Raw genomic sequence first — 17,238 nt, 5'->3', positions numbered from 1 at the left:
CGTTGGACTTTCGATTTCCAAGTGCAATCCTCCTTGACCCACTTGAATTTTTCTCTTACCTAACCATAGTTAGGAATTCTTCTTGCCAACATGTGGTCCTCCCATATCTACTTGAACTTTTATTTGCCAACATACGGTCCTCCTTGATCCACTTGGATTTTTTTTTACCTATTCGCAGTTATAACTTCCTTTTACCAATGTGCGGTCCTCTTTATCCCACTTGGACTTTTTTCTTTGCTAACGTGTAGTCCTCTTTGACCCACTTGGACTTTCATTTGTCTAACCACAGTTAGAACTTTTCCCTTACCTGACATTTAGTTAGGACTTTTTTAGTCAAGTATCTGGTCTTCTATGACCTAGTTGACTTCTCTTTCACACTTGACCTCTTCTCACATATTGTCTAAACATCGAAACTAAAGCTCGAATCTACTCGAGTTTAGTCAAATTGATCAACCTTGACCCAGGGGTGATTTCACCAACAATCTCCTAACAAAAATAAGCTAGACAAAATAAGAAAGGAGCCACAAGAAGTAGTCAACTTTTTGTAATTATACATGATATGTGTAAACCTTTTAATACTTCATCATTTGATGGAAAAAGTATTTTATCACCTTCATTGATATTTTTCACATTATATGTATATCTATTTGTTTAATGAAGAATCTAAGTAGTAAATGCTTTTGAAGTATATATTAATGAGGTTGAAAGACAATTAGATAAAAAAATTTTATAATGTCAATAGAGGTGTTGAATATTATGAAAAATATGATGAAATAGGATAGTATCCAAATCCATTACAAAATTTCTTGAAAGATATGGTATATGTGCATAATATACTTGTTAGGACCTTGCGAGGGAGGGGGGGGGGGGAGTAAATAGCTCAAATCTCTTCTCATTTTGATCTCGTGCTCTTTGTTTGAATGTGCAGTGGAAACTTGAATCAATATCGACACCACATGCACAACTTCGGGATTTATTTGGTATCCGTCTCTAAGACGACTAATCCAATGCCTACTCCTAGTGATCTTCCTCCACTATAAACTTCTCCTTTACTAATACATTTCGAAGGCGAAGAACCTCTTACAACATGTTCTTACAAGAACACAACAAGAAAATGAATACAAAGAAAAATGAAATTGAAAATGACTTTACAATGAGGAACTTGCTTTGGATGCTTTCTTGTTGCTTGGAAATACCTCTTATTGATCCAAAAATGCATCAACACTTCACTTCAGAACCTTGTTTACGCTAATTTCAACCTATCAATCGATTGGTCTTACTCACCAATCGATTATCATGTTAATTTTGACCATTTAAACCTATAGAATGACTATTTTTACCTGAATAATCAAATGCACCAACCGACTACCTGGGCAAGTTAATTTGGGAACATTCTACTCATCCGAAATAAACTACTAATTGATTGCTTAAATTGATTGCGATTGCATATTGATCAATTGGTTAAGAAATAAAGTCGAAATTCTGAGTTTAGGGTTTGTCAATCGATTGACATTTCTTGATAATCGATTACTAACCTTGATTTAAGCTTTTCCAAGGTTGAATTCATGTCTTTCTTGGTATCTAATTAATCTCAATCCATTAAGACTTTTTTTTTGCTCAACATCTGGTCACCCTTGACTTGTTAAGACTTTTCATTACTCAATAACATATTAACCTTAACCTATTGCGATTCCATCGTTGTCTAGTATCTGGTTGACCTCAACTTATCAGGACATCAATGTTGTCTAGCATTTAATCAACTTTAACCTAGGAGGACTTCCTCACTCATGCCAATTATTCGGTCCTCCATGACGCACTTAGACTTTCCTCTTATCAATTTCTCATTGAACTTCTAATCACCAAGTGTATGGTCAACTTTAACCCACTTAGACTTTTTATTGTCAACTTTCCTTTGGACTTCCAATTATCAAGTGTCTAGTCAACCTTGACTATTTAGAATTTTCTCTTGCCAACTTCCCATTGGACTTCCGACTTCTAGCCAAGTATTCAATTAACCTTGACCTACTTGACTTCTTGTGCTAAATCTATTAAACTTCTGACATCAAATTAGTATATTGATCAAACATCAAATTTCAACTCTAGTCAACTCGAGCTAGGTCAACTAGGTCAATCTTAACTTGAGGTTGATTGTACTAACAAAACTATGTTATACATATCTCAACAAAATGATGTAATAGAAAAGTGTAATTGTTAGGACCAGTGTGAGTTAGAGGGGTGGATGGGTTAATAAACTTTAATCGTGTTGACTCAATCTTATGTTCATCTATAAAATGTTAATATGCATTGAAAATGAAACAATAATACAAGCACAAAGACAATTGATTTTACTTGATTCATCGCCTTCCAAGGTAGCTATGTCTGAGGCGTTGTTCTAATGACTACCACCACTAATCTTCTCCTTATTGGATACCTTCTAGAGGTGAAGAAATTTCTTACAACCTTTTTTGCAACAAATACAACCAAGAATATAAAAGCATATACAATGAAAGTGACTATGTTACAAGAATCTTGCTTTTGATTGTTGGTCCAGAAATATAGCAGCACTTCACCCTCAAACCCCCAAGAATTGACGCCTTTAAACTCCTCAAAACCCTCTTTTATAGGTTTATTGTCGGGCTAATTTTCGCCCTAAAAATCAATTGCCAAGATCCACTAGTTGATTGTTCCTTTATGAATTTGATCTTTGTTTAACCTGTCAGCTTAACGATTCAACTTACCTTAGCAATCAATTGATAAACACTAGCAATCGATTGATGTGTCTACTAATTGATTGCTACGGAATAGCAATCAATTACAACACTTACTATAGCTACTGCACTGCTAGACCTAGCAATTGATTGATAGCCAAATAGTTGAACCTGACAGTTGAGTTACAACTATTCTATTTGTTGCTATAGTGCCAACAATCAATTGTTGAAATTGAGCAATCGATTGATAGATGAGTAGTTGGACCGAGAAATTGAGTTGCAACCATTTTGCTTGTTGCGACAATGCCAACAATTGATTGGTAGATGAGCAGTTGAGTTGCAACCATTATATTTGTTGCTACAATGCCAACAATCAATTATTATCTTTAGCAATCAATTGCTAGCCTATCAATCGATTAATAAACCTCATCAATTGATTGATCATGCATCAAACCCCTCTTAATCCCTAAAATTCTGAATTTGGAGTTTTTGTTTCAGCAATTGATTGTTACTTTCTGACAATTGATTGCTACCTCTATTTAACCTTTCCGACATTCGATCATTCGGATTGATCTTAACTTACTATGACTTCTTTCAGACAACATCCGATCAATCTTGACTAGTTGGGACTTCGTCATTGCCTAATATCTGGTTGACCACAACCTACCAAGACTCTTCATTGTCTAGCATCCGGTCAATATTGACCTGCTAGAACTTCACACATATGTCAAGTATCCAATCCTTCATGATCCATTTGGACTTCATGCCTTGTCAACTTTCTAGAGACTTTTCTCATTACCAAGTGTTTGTTCAACCGTTGACCCACTTGAACTTTCCATATACTAACTTCTCTGTGACACTTCCGATCATCAAGTGCCCAATCTACCATGACTCACTTGGACTTCTCTTCTCGTGCCAAGTATCCATTCCTCCATATAAGTAATGACTCACTTTGAATTTCCTTTGCAAGCCAAGTGTTTGGTCAACTATGATGCACTGAGACTTCTGATCTTGTGTCAACTCTTTGTTGGACGACTTTCAATCACCAAATGTCTATCAACCATGATATACTTAGAATTTTCTCTTGTCAATTTCCTATTGAACTTTTCCATCGTTAAGTATTCGATCAATCTTAACCTACTTAATGCCTCTCATTTATTCAAATATCAACACTCAATACGAGTTAGCTCAAGCTTGATTAACTTAATCAATTTGATTAGAGATCGATTGCAATAGTAACAACACATTAATTGATACAATATGGCCAGGATTATGATAAATAATTCATAACCACCTAAGTCGTTATGGTATTATGCATTAAAAATAATAATGTACTTGATAAATGAGGTTCCGAGTAAATTAGTTCCAAAAACTACGAGTTGTGAATAGGAAACTTAATTTGAGGAACTATCTGTTTGAGGTTATTCCATAAAAGCAATAGTTTATAATCTACATAAAAAAAATAGATTTTTGAACTAAATATTTAATTGATTAACTACAGAAACCTTAAGAGTATATAAATTTTATTGTCATAATCATAATTAAGAATAGTAAAAATTAATAATCTAAAATTTATTGAAAATGATGAAGTTAGTGAGAGCCCGGAACAATAAATTATGAATATAAAAGAAGTTAAGATAGATATTTTTTAATGCATTAAGTGTTTTTCTATCCAATGTTATTCCAAAAGTCTTTTTAGTTTTTAAGAAGTTATAACAATGTTAAACAATATTTAAATAATGAAATCTCTTGAAGAAACTAACCGACATGAATTATAAAAAAAGTTATTGAAAAGATCTCAAACAAAATTAAAAAAAAAAAAATCAAGTACTTATTTCATGTGATTATGAAATTTATTTGTATGAATTTTGAATTAATGAAGATCTATGTTTTCATTTTTTTTTACCAGTCATAAAAATTCTGATTGACAAATAAATTGATGGGTTACCATCTATGTATCCAAATAGTGAATTGCTTCCCCCCCTCCCTCCTCTCCTCTCTGACTCTGAGGATGAATTTTCTAATCCGCAAATTACGAATTAGAGGATGATCCATTTTTTAAAATCCTTAATTTAGATGGACCCCACATATTTAAAAGTGGAGTCTATCCAAATCAAGGATCCTCATGCAAGGGATCATCCCTTGATTTACAATTTATGGATCAAAGGATCTCTACTGTCTGACTCCTCCCCTTCTCTCTCTCTCCCTGTCAAATACCATTTCTACCTATTTTTTTCTTTATTTTTTTCAATTTTATTTAATTTTTATTTATTTTATTGTTTAAATTAATTTTATTTATTATTTTTTCATATACTTATATAATTTTTTTTATTTTATTTAATTTTTATTTACTTTTATTTTTTAATTCTATTTAATTTTTATTTAGATTTATTTTTTTAATTAAATTTGTTTATTATTATTTTCATCAATACTTATATATTTTTAAATTTTAATTTAAGTTTTATAAATTTATTCTCCCACCTCCTTTCACATAGCCCACCTCCCTTTTTAGATTTTATCTCCCATATAAATAATCTTTATACCCCTAACTTCTTTAGTTTACTTTTTTTTAAAAAAAATTTATTTAGTTTTATTTTTTATTTTTTTCATCAATTTTTTTATTTTATACTCCTATTTTTTCCCAATTTTATTTAATTTTTATTTAGTTTTATTTTTTTAATCAATTTTATTAATATTTTTATCAAATTTTTTTATTTTATATAATTTTTACAATAGTCAGAATCTCTTCCTTTCTTTAAATTACTTTCCTAATTCGACACTTAAATTATCCTTATTCAACACTTAATACATGTCAGAACCTCCCCTCTCTTAAAATTACCTCCTCTAATTCTTGACATATGATACATGTCAGAACTTCTCACTATCTTTAAATTACCAACATCCTTAACACATGTCAAAACACTCATTTCCCTTTAAATTATCCCCCTTCCAACCCTTGACATATATATTTTTGTGTATTTTTTTTTTATGTATTATTACATGTACTTTTCATTTGAAAAAAAAAATATTCGTAAGCCTTCTCACTATTTTTAAATTACCCACATCCTTAACACATGTCAAAACACTCATCTCCCTTTAAATTATCCCCCTTCCAATCCTTGACATATATATATTTTCGTGCATTTTTTTTTATGTATTATTATATGTACTCTTCATTTGAAAAAAAAATTATTCGAGCCTGAGAATCAATCCATAACTATTACACGAGAGATATTATGTGCTCACCGTATGTGCTATGTCGTTTTTAAAATTTTTATACTTTTAAAATTTTTTATAAATAATAACTCCTAAAATCTACAACTAAACAATAAATAAAAGATTATAAACATATAATAAAAAATAAATTATTCAAAAAGAATAAAATTGATAAAAAAAAATGGATAACAAAATTGATTAAAAAAGAACAAAACCAATAAAAACAAAAGAAACAAAACTTAAAAAAAAACATGAATGTGAGAATACGGAAAGGATATAAAGGTAAAGAATTAGGTGGGGTCGAGAGGTGAGGATATTAGGGGAGGTGGGAAACAGCTCTCATCCAAATATATTTGGGACATCGTTGAATTTTTTGAAATTGTCTAAATATTCGTTTAGATTCGATACATTTAGGGGGTGTTTGGTTAAATGATGGGAATGACTATGGATATGAGTTTGATAGTAAGGTGGAATGGGAATAGGAATGGAAATGAAATCCATCAAGTTATATGGGTTTGGTTGATTCCCATAAATCTAGTAATCATTCCCAAAATGTCATTCTCAAACTCACAATTCTAACACTATCTTTTACTATCATTCAATTCCCTCATTCCTAAACCCATCAACCAAACACCCCCTTAAATTCGATAATATTTTTTTCTGAAAAAATTATAAAATTTTTACATATCGAAGTAGTTTATCATAATTGATATAAGATTTAAAGGTTGACCAATTTAGATATAAAATAAAAATTATTCAACTAATACCCCATTTATAGTAAGTTTCATAGTTTCTCATAAGTCTCAGAGTATAGCGCAAAACAATGGGGTTGTGATATCTTTGCGTAATGATAAGATCTCATGTGTTTGAAATTCGTGGAGGTATGATGTCTCTAGTGTAATGATAAGATCTCATGTATCTAATGTCTATGTATCTATATTTACCTTTCTTTATATTTATGGATCAAAACTAAGAAAATCTTAAGATAATGGATTTATCTTTTTTTCATAGCTTCCTATAAATTAATTAGCCGTTGATATTTGTACTAGTGGGGCCATTTTTAATAAATTATTGTGCTATGATAAATGTCCTTATAATTTATTCCCTTATAAAGAGAGTGGGTTGGGTTATTAAAATGACGGTTTCACCTTATATTCCAAAAGTAAGATATAAAATTGGTAGCTGGGGTTAACTAGGGTTTGAATTCTAGTTTCAGTCTACTGTAGTAATTTTTGTGATGATAACCCTAAAAATACTAGTCGTTTAGATAGATCATCGTGAATATTTTTTTGATTTATTTTGATTATGGATGAAAATTTTATGTGGTATCGAACCGGCTTACCTTCCATATTAATGAGGTGGAAGAGTGAACAGTGATATACAAAATTGAAATCGTTTGGTCTTCCATGCATTGCTATTTGTCACATCAACTTATTAAGCTCTTCTTGGGAGGAGGTAAGGAAAAGGGAAGGAGAATTTTAACCCCTTATTTGGGATGGAGTGAGTTACATAGGGGAAGGAGAGAGCAGAGTAATTTTTACACTTATATGCTAAGGAATCAACACAATTTCTTATACTCCGATTGGAATATAAGGAAGGGGAAGGGAACTCAGCCATATGTTGTTTCAATTTTATCCCTAATACCAACGGCTACTCGTGACTTTCTTTCGCCGGCGGTGTGTCAAAGTGACATTGGCTCTAGTGGTGTGCAAAGACTCCAATGGTGGTGTCCATTCCGATGAACTCGATAGCAATAGCGAAGCTTGTGTGCAGAGAGAACAACAAGCGGTCGTGCTGGTAATGAAACACAGGGAAAGATAGGGAGAGTTGTTGTGGGGTTGTCGGAGCTTAACTGAGAGTAGTATGGAGGCGGCATGGTGGTGACGAGGGAGAAAAAGTAGATATTACATATATAGAGATAATAAATAATTAAAATAATAAAAAATAAAAAAGAGAAAAAAATAATAATAAATAAAGATAATAAAATTTTTAAAATAACTGTAGAGTGTAGTGAACAATAATAATTTAAATTTAATATAATAGATGATTTATTTTAAATTTTAGAGATACTACTAAGCAATGCTCTAGCGTTGTTTCTCAGGACGTAGTACAGCTGGGAGTGCATGATTTCGTGGTCGAAAGGTCCAGGGTTTGATTCTCGGAGTGTTATTATCTGGAGTTAATGGCCTAACTATGCGCTTTCAATTATGTATTTATATTTACCATCCGCCATATCCGTGGACTTGCTATAGTTCCATTTTTTTTTTTTTTTTTTCTAGCGTTGGTCTCCCAGCCTTCGCCCCCTTCTCAGCCCATCCAGTTAGAGAGGAGTCGCAGTCGAATTCGTGTTTTTTGTCCGTCCAGGTACCCTTTCTCTTTTTCTAGGCATTTCCACATCTGGGCGGTTTGTCAGAGTTTGTGACGGCGACCTCCGTGCCGATGGCGCAATTGGCGACGGCGGTGGCAACGTCCGAGGTGTATGCAACTGCTTCGATGCTTGTGTTGTCCGGGGGAGGGAGTTTGTAGAGGCGAATGCCATCATCGACGAGCTGCGCGGGCACCTAGCCCAGATCGGAGGTGAGTGCGAATACGCTGGAGACGCAAACGAAGTGCCAATCAACAACTCCTGCAGACGAGGGTTGAGCGATCTACTAAGGGGGATGCAATTGGAGGCGTCGCAGATGCCATAGAGGAATGCGGCGACGACCCTCCGGAGGAACAAGAGACCGATGTCGAGAACTTAGATCATAAAGCCAATGGAGAGTGAAAGGGCTCTGACAACTAGGAGGAACCCTTCGAACAACCGGAAGAGGTTTCTTCTGGAGATTTCACGGATCGCAGGGCCGTCGAAGACAACAATGAACCTAATGGAAGGGGGAAGCCGCCGCCGTCGTCTCTGTCTCCTCCGTTGGAAGCGCGAGCTTAATGGATGGCTCTAATGGATGGCTGCGATCACGATTCGTGCGTCGTTCTGATGGGTGGCTGGGATCACTCAGAAGGGCCGTGGGCCTGTAATTCGCCCACGATCCATAGACGATAAGAATGCTGTGCTGCTCCGCCGGCGCTTAAGTTTAGCCCCCGAAAGAATGACCACCGCAACTTGCCTCCGCTGCTCCGTCCACGGCCTCCCGGCCCTTTCCTCCCATTCCCTGCCGCAGAACCATCGCCGTCGACACCCTCTTCCCCCACCTCTGTCGTCATCCTCGATCCGGAAAGCCCTCCTATTTCCCCTCCCTTCCCTCTCCTTCTTCTCGTCGCTGCCCCACATCTCCGCCTCCGCCGCGGCCGCTGCTTCCTTCTCCAGCGACGAGGAGGACTACGGAGGACTACTTGAAGAAGAGGAGGAAGAGCAGGAGCAAGTGTTGAGTAAGTCAAGAGCTAGCTCGAGATCCGGATCCCTTCAGCAGGACGTCGGGCGGCTTTATGTCGGAAACCTACCCTACTCCATGACCGGCGACCAGCTTGCCGAAATCTTCAGCGAGGCCGGCACTGTCGACGCTGTCGAGGTTCCTACTGCGCCTTTCCTCTCCGTCACTCGCCGTGCCTAACTAATTTAGGCATTGACCTAATCCTTCTTCTCTATGCGGAATCCGCTTCAGGTAGTGTACGATCGGGTCACGGATCGCAGCCGTGGGTTCGCATTCGTGACTATGGCCAGCGTCGGGGAGGCCGAGGAGGCCATCCGAATGTTCGATGGCTCCGTGAGTCGAATTGCAATTTCTGTTCCTTCTCGATGTTTACTTCTTCTGGATATCGATATTGATGCGAATGATGAACGCAGTTAGCGGGCGGCCGGAAGGTGAAGGTGAACTTCCCGGAGGTGCCTAGAGGAGCGGAGAGGGAAGTGCTTGGCCAGAGAATGCGGTCTCGCGGCTACGTCGACAGCCCTTACAAGGTCTACGCCGGCAACCTCGGATGGAATCTCACCTCGCAGGCTCTCTGGGACGCATTCGCTTCCCAGCGGGGCCTGCTGGGCGCTAAGGTCATCTTCGATCGCAATACGGGTCAGTCAAGGGGATTTGGATTTGTCACCTTCGCGTCTGATGAGGATTGCCAAGCTGCAATTGAGGCTATGAACGGAGTGGTATGATTCCATATTCTTTTGCTTCCTGTTATTTTGTTTACTGTATAAAGAAGGGTGAAATTTGGGTAGAAAGGGGTTCAAGATTTGGGCAGGAATTTTACATTCCATCATTTTCCTCTGCATTGATGTTGAATTGGGGTGGAGCACATTCCATTTCAAAATCAATGATCGTATTACTAATGAGCATGGAGCATCCTAGCTGCAATAAAGTCTCCTCATGTCCGTCATCACTTAAATGTATGATGTTGAATTGGGGTGGAGCACATTCCATTTCAAAATCAATGATCGTATTTGTGATGAGCATGGAGCATCCTAGCTTCAATAGGTATCCTCATGTCCGTCGTCACTTGGATGTATGATGTTGAACCAGGGTGGATCACATTCCATTTCAAAATCAATGATAGCTTTAGTAATGAGCATGGAGCATCCTAGCTTCAATAGATCTCCTCTTGTCTGTCGTCACTTATATATATGACGTTGAACTGGGGTGGAGCACATTCCATTTCAAAATCAATGATCGCATTAGTAATGAGCATGGAGCATCCTAGCTTCAATAGATCTCCTCATGTCCATCATACTTAGATGTATGGTGTTGAATTGGGGTGGAGCACATTCCATTTCAACATCAATGATCGTATTAGTAATGAGCATAGAAACATCCTAGCTTCAATAGGTTCCCTCATATCCGTCATCACTTAGATGTTGATCGGGTGGAGAACATTCCATTTCAAAATCAATATTCATATTAGTAATGAGCATGGAACATCCTAGCTTCAATAGTCTCCTCATGTCCATCGTCACTAATGATGTTGAATTGTGATGGAGCACATTCCATTTCAAAATCAATGGCCGTATTAGTAATGAGCATGGAGCATCCTAACTTCAATAGGTCTCCTCGTGTCTGTCATCACTTAAATCTATAGGTCTAGGGTTGCTATCATATTGAATTAGGATGGAACCCATTCCATGCCAAAATATTTCTCATTTAGGAGGGTGTATATAGTTTTTGTACTTGTTCACGTGAAGCTAATGGGCACAGAGAGATTAGGCAAGAAGCATGGCAAGGTTAGGACTGCCTAGGGCGCAAAATTCTTGCTTCATCTCTATCACATCTTTAGGTAATAGGGTAAGATGGATAGCCTTAAGCAGGGTGGGTGATGTGTGTTTTCATAGGGCAAATCCAATTGTCATATGGTGAAAGAGTCAATTTTGACAATGATACAGGAGGTTGAAGGTCGACCTCTGCGCCTGAGTGTTGCACAAGGAAGGCCTTCTATCAGTATTTCAGAAGAATCAGGAGGCGAGAAGGAGCATCAAGGAAGTCCATCGGAGCCGAGTCTGAGCTACTGAGTTGAGGCTGCATCGACTTCGCGTCAACTCCGGTGTATGGTCTGAGTACTTGTAGGGTGGAGATGTTACTTAAGGCTGTTGACAAACTTGGTTCCACTTATGTTGTAGTCGATCTACAATCAAAAGCTGTTGTCAAGCTTCTCAAATTTACCATGGAAGAAGAGCTTCCTATTGAGGTTCTCAAACAAAGACAAGAAAGACAATGAAGTTTGTTTTCAAATTTGAAACAATAAATCTCATAGACTAACATTCCTTTGTTGTCTCAAAGTTTTCATCCCCATCCATGATGAGTTACATCTTCCCCTTATTCCTCCCCCACCTTTTTCTCCTCATCCTTTTCCCAAATGTACACACAACCCCATTAAAAGAGAGACATTCGGACAGTGACAAAACACAAAGAAGACAGCTCAGATTGTACCACCCCATAAATCTAGTCAATTTTTTCCTTCTGTGTTATCATTTGGCTTAACCCTTTCGACTCCTTGAGCCCTGTGATCCATGTGAGTCCTGCAGACCTTTGTGACTGACTTAGGGCTACCCCGAGTCCACATGCGTGTACCACTGCACATCCCTGCGTGGATCTCTAACTAGTACTCTGGCCTGAGTCGCACCGTCTATCGTCTCCCAGTAGAACAGCTCCTGCAGTCGGACAGTGGAGGACTGCCAGTGGCCATTGCTGTTTGCGGTGAGGCTGAGGAGTTTTGTGAATTGTGCGTGCGGTAAAGCTAACGCCACTGTGCCATGCACCGATGCACGCACGAAACACTGACGTGCGCAGTAAGCCAAGCTAAAATAACTCTTTAAAAAAATAATTTTAAAAATGATAAATCTTGTTAGGTTAGATCCGTTAGAAAATAAATTATAATATATGTCATTTAAATTATAATTAATTATTAATATAAAAAATAATTTTATTTGGACATCCTTAATAATAATCTTAAAAATATATTTTTACTAATAAGATTTTAGCCAATTTAATATTACTCTTTAAAAAATACCCAGTAAAAGGTGTTCGTCGAATGGTATTATATCATATTGTACTAGATATCATCTAATAGCGGTTATAAATAATAGTTATAAAATTAACTATTATGTAGAAATTATGACATACTGCATAGCAGTTATGATTTTAGGACATCTTTAACCGTTAGAATTATAAATATATATTTTAAATTTTAATATATCTTGATATCACACCAAATATATAAAAATTTATTAGTCTCATCATTATCATAAAAAACTTCACATTTATTAAATAACACATTTTAGTTATTATTATTATTATTATTATTTAATATCGTATAATTTTTAGTTAATGTTTCTTTTAACCTGACCCCACATTCTCAATTTTAAAAAGATTAATTTTAAAATTTTCACTATGGTTCTTAAAACAAGAACCTCAAACATCACGTCCATTAGTTTACAAACTTCTTTAAAAATTTTATAAATCCTCAAAATAGATGTTATAACAGGTAAAACATAAAAAAACCTCTTTTAATAACAAATTAAAAAAATATGTTTTTTACTATTCCTTGATTAAGTTGAGTTTAAACAAAGACAGCCTGGGATGTGACGCTTTACACGTAATTTTGGTACCGACACGTAATCATGGCGGAGTCCAAAGGAATGTGTCTCAGGTTCATGATCACATACAATTGCGTCGCCCCACCACATTAATTTGCCAGATTGCCTCGGATTCTCTTCTTCCGTCCGTACCTGGCTAATTGTAAATGCGCCTGAACGCCATGCGTGCTTAGAATTCAAGTTGACTTTGAATGGGAGGTGCATGATGACCTCATGATGCACCCGCTTACTGTCCTTTATGCGGGCCCGAGTACAGACACACCCCTAATTACCACAGAACAGAACACACACTTCAATGGACTCCCTCCGCGCTCCTGCATGCCTTCCCTGACAAGCCCCTGCTCCACCACCTGACTCACTCCACGTGCAATCCCAGAGCCGAAGATCAATTCAATCTTGGTTTGATAGTGTATAAAGAAGGGTCGAAGAGCCACAATCTCCATCTCCAGCTCCATCGTTCATCGGTTCATGGATCAGCAACCTCCGACCGCCTTCGATCTCGAGCTGCTCGGCTCCTGGGCCGACTCCCACACCCACCGCGTCCAGCTCGCCCTCAAGCTCAAGGGGTTGCCCTTCGAGTACCAGGAAGAAGACCCCCTCCGCCCTTCCCCCGCCGTTCTCCTCCACAACCCAGTCTACGGGAGCCTCCCCGTCCTCCTCCACCGCGGCCGCGCCGTCCTCCACTCCGTCGTCATCCTCCAGTACCTGGACGAGACGTGGCCCCGCGGGCGCCTTCTCCTCCCCTCCGACCCCTGCGACCGCGCCGCCGCCCGCTTCTGGTCCCACTTCGCCGACGACAAGCTCGCCCCCTCCGTCGCCGCCGTCTTCTCCTCCTGCCCCGGGGACGGACGGAAGGCCGCCGTCGAACAGGTGCATCAGAACCTGAAGCTGCTGGAGAGAGAGATGGGCGGAGGCGGCGCGTTCGAGGGGAGGCGGTTCTTCGGCGGCGACGAGATTGGGCTCCTCGACGTCGTCCTCGGCTGCGGCTCCTACTGGCTCGCCGTCTTCGAGGAGGCGATGGAAGTGAAGCTGGTGGACCCCGAGGCGTTCCCGCGCTTCCACGCCTGGCTGAGGGACTTCGAGGAGCAGAGGGAGGTGAGGGAGACGATCCCTCCGATCGACAAGCTACTCGAGTACGCCAACGCCGTCCGACAGATGATGCTCGGCGGCACCGCCGACGACAATGTGGCTGTCAATTAGAAACTACGTCCTCTGTTTCTGTCGTGCTATGCGTCTTGTTTATGGTAATCAGTGAAGGATCATTGGGCTGAGACAATTCCATTTCGCCCCAAATCTTTTCACTTATCTCAGCTTTCGACGTTTCGATAAATGGAAGGAAACGAAATAAAATAGTTTTTGAAACTAAACAATATTTTTCTTTCAGAAATTCGAGGGTGAATGAAAATCATTTGTATAATAGTAGTAATCAAAGGGCGTTTGAATAATTTGGTATCAATATTGGAGTTGATGAAGAAATCTGACAGGGTTTGGCAGACGAACGTGGAGGGAGGCAGGCATGCATGGGCTCAGTGATCCTTTGTTGCCTTGTGTTCTTTCACTCAACCTCTGTATACACAATTTACAATTTTGTTACGTAAGATGCTGCTGCGTGAGCAGTTTGACAGTTCAGACGAACCCTTTATATTTATATGTATTAATAGGGTGAAAGACTTTTATTTATAAATTTGTTATGTATGTTGTTGCTGCGTGAGACCGTCCGTCCTTGTCGGAGACCATCGACGGATCAATCACCAAACAACTGTCTCCGGTATTGATGAAGTCACCTAGTGCAGGGGAAAAATCGGGCTGATTGAAATCATGGTATTGATGGAGGCAACTAGTGTAGGGGAAGATCTTTGATTTCTTGCAAAATTTAAAAGAAAATTAGAATGGAGGTCGGATGTCCTAACTAAATCACTCCAACCTTCAAATCAGGCAGTAAGAAGAAGTGTTAAAGACGAACAGGAAATTTTGAGGATTTTATGTACGCATGACTCTTTTTTAAGATGAATTACCTTTTAATATATATTTCACTACCTCCACTACTAGAATTAAGATTTTTAAGGACACACATAAATATCCTTATAGTATATTTTTAGTGACACTAAAGCTATGATAACACCATCAAAAAAATGTATTGAAATGCGGTGTTAGCATAGATCCTCTAGTATTCCTGACATTTATATAATGTCATTATAAAATATTTATACTAACTTTAAAAGTGTCTTAATTATAGGAATATAATTACAATCGAAAATGTTAGGAAAAAAATATTTCATGAACATTTATGCATGCCTTTTTATTATCTAAATAAGGACAAATATAAATGTCATCTAAACTAATTTATATTGACAATTATAATGTTTTAAATTTTTATATAAGGACAATAAAATATGTTAGTAATGATAATTTATAAGAGTATTTTAAACTGTCATCTTATATAATCAATAATGACATTATTAAATATCAATTATAATATTTTATAAAAGCATTAAATAGAAACATTTAGAATACACCACAATAAATTACTAATATTTATTAAGAATACAAAACATTCATCACGTAATAGAAAAAGTTATACATCATCACAATTTAACTATCATCACAATTCACCACAATAAGAATAGAAACATTTTATATCCAAAATATCTAATTCATTCACCATATCATCACAATTCATCCCATCATCACAAAAGTACAAATTCAATACTAATGTAAAAGTATTGAATCCAATGCTAACTTAATCCTAACAAATCATTGATTTTTAAAGCTAACAAAGTCTTATAAAATAAAAACTCAACTAATTTACTATCAACCATCTTCAACCATCATATGCAAAATCCAAGTACCTGTCACCTACAAATACGATCAATAAATTTGTATAAGTAAATTATACAATGAAAATATAAACCTAATAAATATAATTTAAAAGATTAAAAATCATACCAAACGAGAAACATATAAAGTATCATTCTATAATTTGTCCTTGAATCTTTATCTAATAAGACACAAGTTAAAGATAAATGAAATACAAATTCTCTTAAAACATTGTCTTGTAAGTATTTTCATTAATTATTGAAAGAATTATGAACGTCAATTTAATTGAGGCTTGAGTTTGCCATGATGACTGAAGGAAAGAATTCCTACATGGAATCCAAATAAAATCTTTCTCTGTAAGCATTAGGCTTCATTGTTTATTAAACAATATATCTATACTTATCATTTTTCATGTGCTTATTAATTGTTATATATATATATATGAGTTTTTTACTTGTCTTTTGACATTACTGATAATGTTTTGAGTGATAGAAAGAAAACTTGGATCAAGAAAGTAGTTGAATTGCAAACATACGCCACCTCAAAGAGTCTAAATGGTATTTGATTTGCATGAGTAAACAAATTTAGCATCAGTTAACAAAAAAAATTATATTGACAAAGATTTTTATCAACTAAGTTTCTTGAGATATTTCTCAAACTGATGGTGACAACTAAATTGAAGTAAAGAACTAAGTTTTCTATATAATGTGTGTAAAAATGACCAACTTGGGATCTTGGTAAGATCAAATATTTTGTGAAACTCTATATAGTTTAACTATTTAAAAAAAAAAGATTGACTACATGAGAAAGTACCCAAATTATTCTTCAAACAATCACAATTTAAGCTATTTTAGATAGCCTTCATCAACTTCCATAATATAATCATTCTACCTTTGAGTGAGTAGTAACTAGTCAAAGACAAAAACAATTATAACTTCTTCCATGATGCATTAGATATTGACAAGTGTGAGTAAGGATCAAGATTTTGGAATATCCTTTAGCAACATGGCAAGTTTAATATCTTTAAGTAAAAAGGGGGTCCAAGTTTAAGCAACATGCATTAGATATTGGCAAGTTTAACTTCTTTAAGTTTCTATACCCCAATTGATGGAACCTTTGGTACAAGTTTAGAATGCATCATATAAATGTGGGTCCTGTCATACCATGATATGTTACTCATGTCATCACATATTCTATGGGTGCGTTTGGTTGAAGGTTATCCTTGATAACCTTGGTTATCCATCCAAGGTTATCAATAAAAACTCTGTTTGGTTTAGGTAATCGATGATTCCCGAGTAATGTTCCATGCCCGACACGTCAGCAAAAGGGACATGCAATCAGGAATCAGAAAACCTCAGAAAACTGAGGTTTTCTTGATTCCGGGGTTATCGATTTTTTTTACTTAAAATACCCTCGGATAAAAGAAAAACGTGAAAAAAATAAAATGTAAAGAAAAAAATGAAAAATATAAAAAAAAAA

General features: G+C 36.8%; 2 protein-coding genes across 2 annotated transcripts; both read left to right on the top strand.

Annotated features, from left to right (window-relative positions):
- The first annotated feature begins 8,244 nt into the window (after positions 1-8,244).
- LOC122040938 (RNA-binding protein CP33, chloroplastic-like) lies at positions 8,245-11,607 on the top strand. The gene is made up of 4 exons (XM_042600426.1): positions 8,245-9,430; positions 9,524-9,625; positions 9,706-10,008; positions 11,233-11,607. Exons 1-4 carry the CDS (start codon positions 9,011-9,013, stop codon positions 11,356-11,358), a joined length of 951 nt encoding a protein of 316 aa, XP_042456360.1. The 5' UTR covers positions 8,245-9,010; the 3' UTR covers positions 11,359-11,607.
- A 1,803-nt stretch (positions 11,608-13,410) lies between these two features.
- Positions 13,411-14,309, top strand: LOC122044464 (probable glutathione S-transferase). Its single transcript, XM_042604933.1, has one exon. It carries the CDS (start codon positions 13,411-13,413, stop codon positions 14,140-14,142), a length of 732 nt encoding a protein of 243 aa, XP_042460867.1. The 3' UTR covers positions 14,143-14,309.
- The last annotated feature ends 2,929 nt before the right edge of the window (positions 14,310-17,238 follow it).

The sequence above is a fragment of the Zingiber officinale genome, chromosome 2A (assembly GCF_018446385.1).
Source record: "Zingiber officinale cultivar Zhangliang chromosome 2A, Zo_v1.1, whole genome shotgun sequence".
Classification (NCBI taxonomy): domain Eukaryota; kingdom Viridiplantae; phylum Streptophyta; class Magnoliopsida; order Zingiberales; family Zingiberaceae; genus Zingiber; species Zingiber officinale.
The sequence above is the reverse complement of the archived record's forward strand: the minus strand, read 5'-3'. Positions and strand labels throughout refer to the sequence as shown.

What these genes read in the sequence shown, in the direction of transcription:
- LOC122040938 (XM_042600426.1), top strand. Translation starts at nt 9,011, where the DNA reads ATGACCACCGCAACTTGCCTCCGCTGCTCCGTCCACGGCCTCCCGGCC. An exon ending in GCACTGTCGACGCTGTCGAG is followed by an intron (nt 9,431 to 9,523) that starts GTTCCTACTGCG and finishes AATCCGCTTCAG; the next exon opens with GTAGTGTACGATCGGGTCAC. An exon ending in TCCGAATGTTCGATGGCTCC is followed by an intron (nt 9,626 to 9,705) that starts GTGAGTCGAATT and finishes TGATGAACGCAG; the next exon opens with TTAGCGGGCGGCCGGAAGGT.
- LOC122044464 (XM_042604933.1), top strand. Translation starts at nt 13,411, where the DNA reads ATGGATCAGCAACCTCCGACCGCCTTCGATCTCGAGCTGCTCGGCTCC.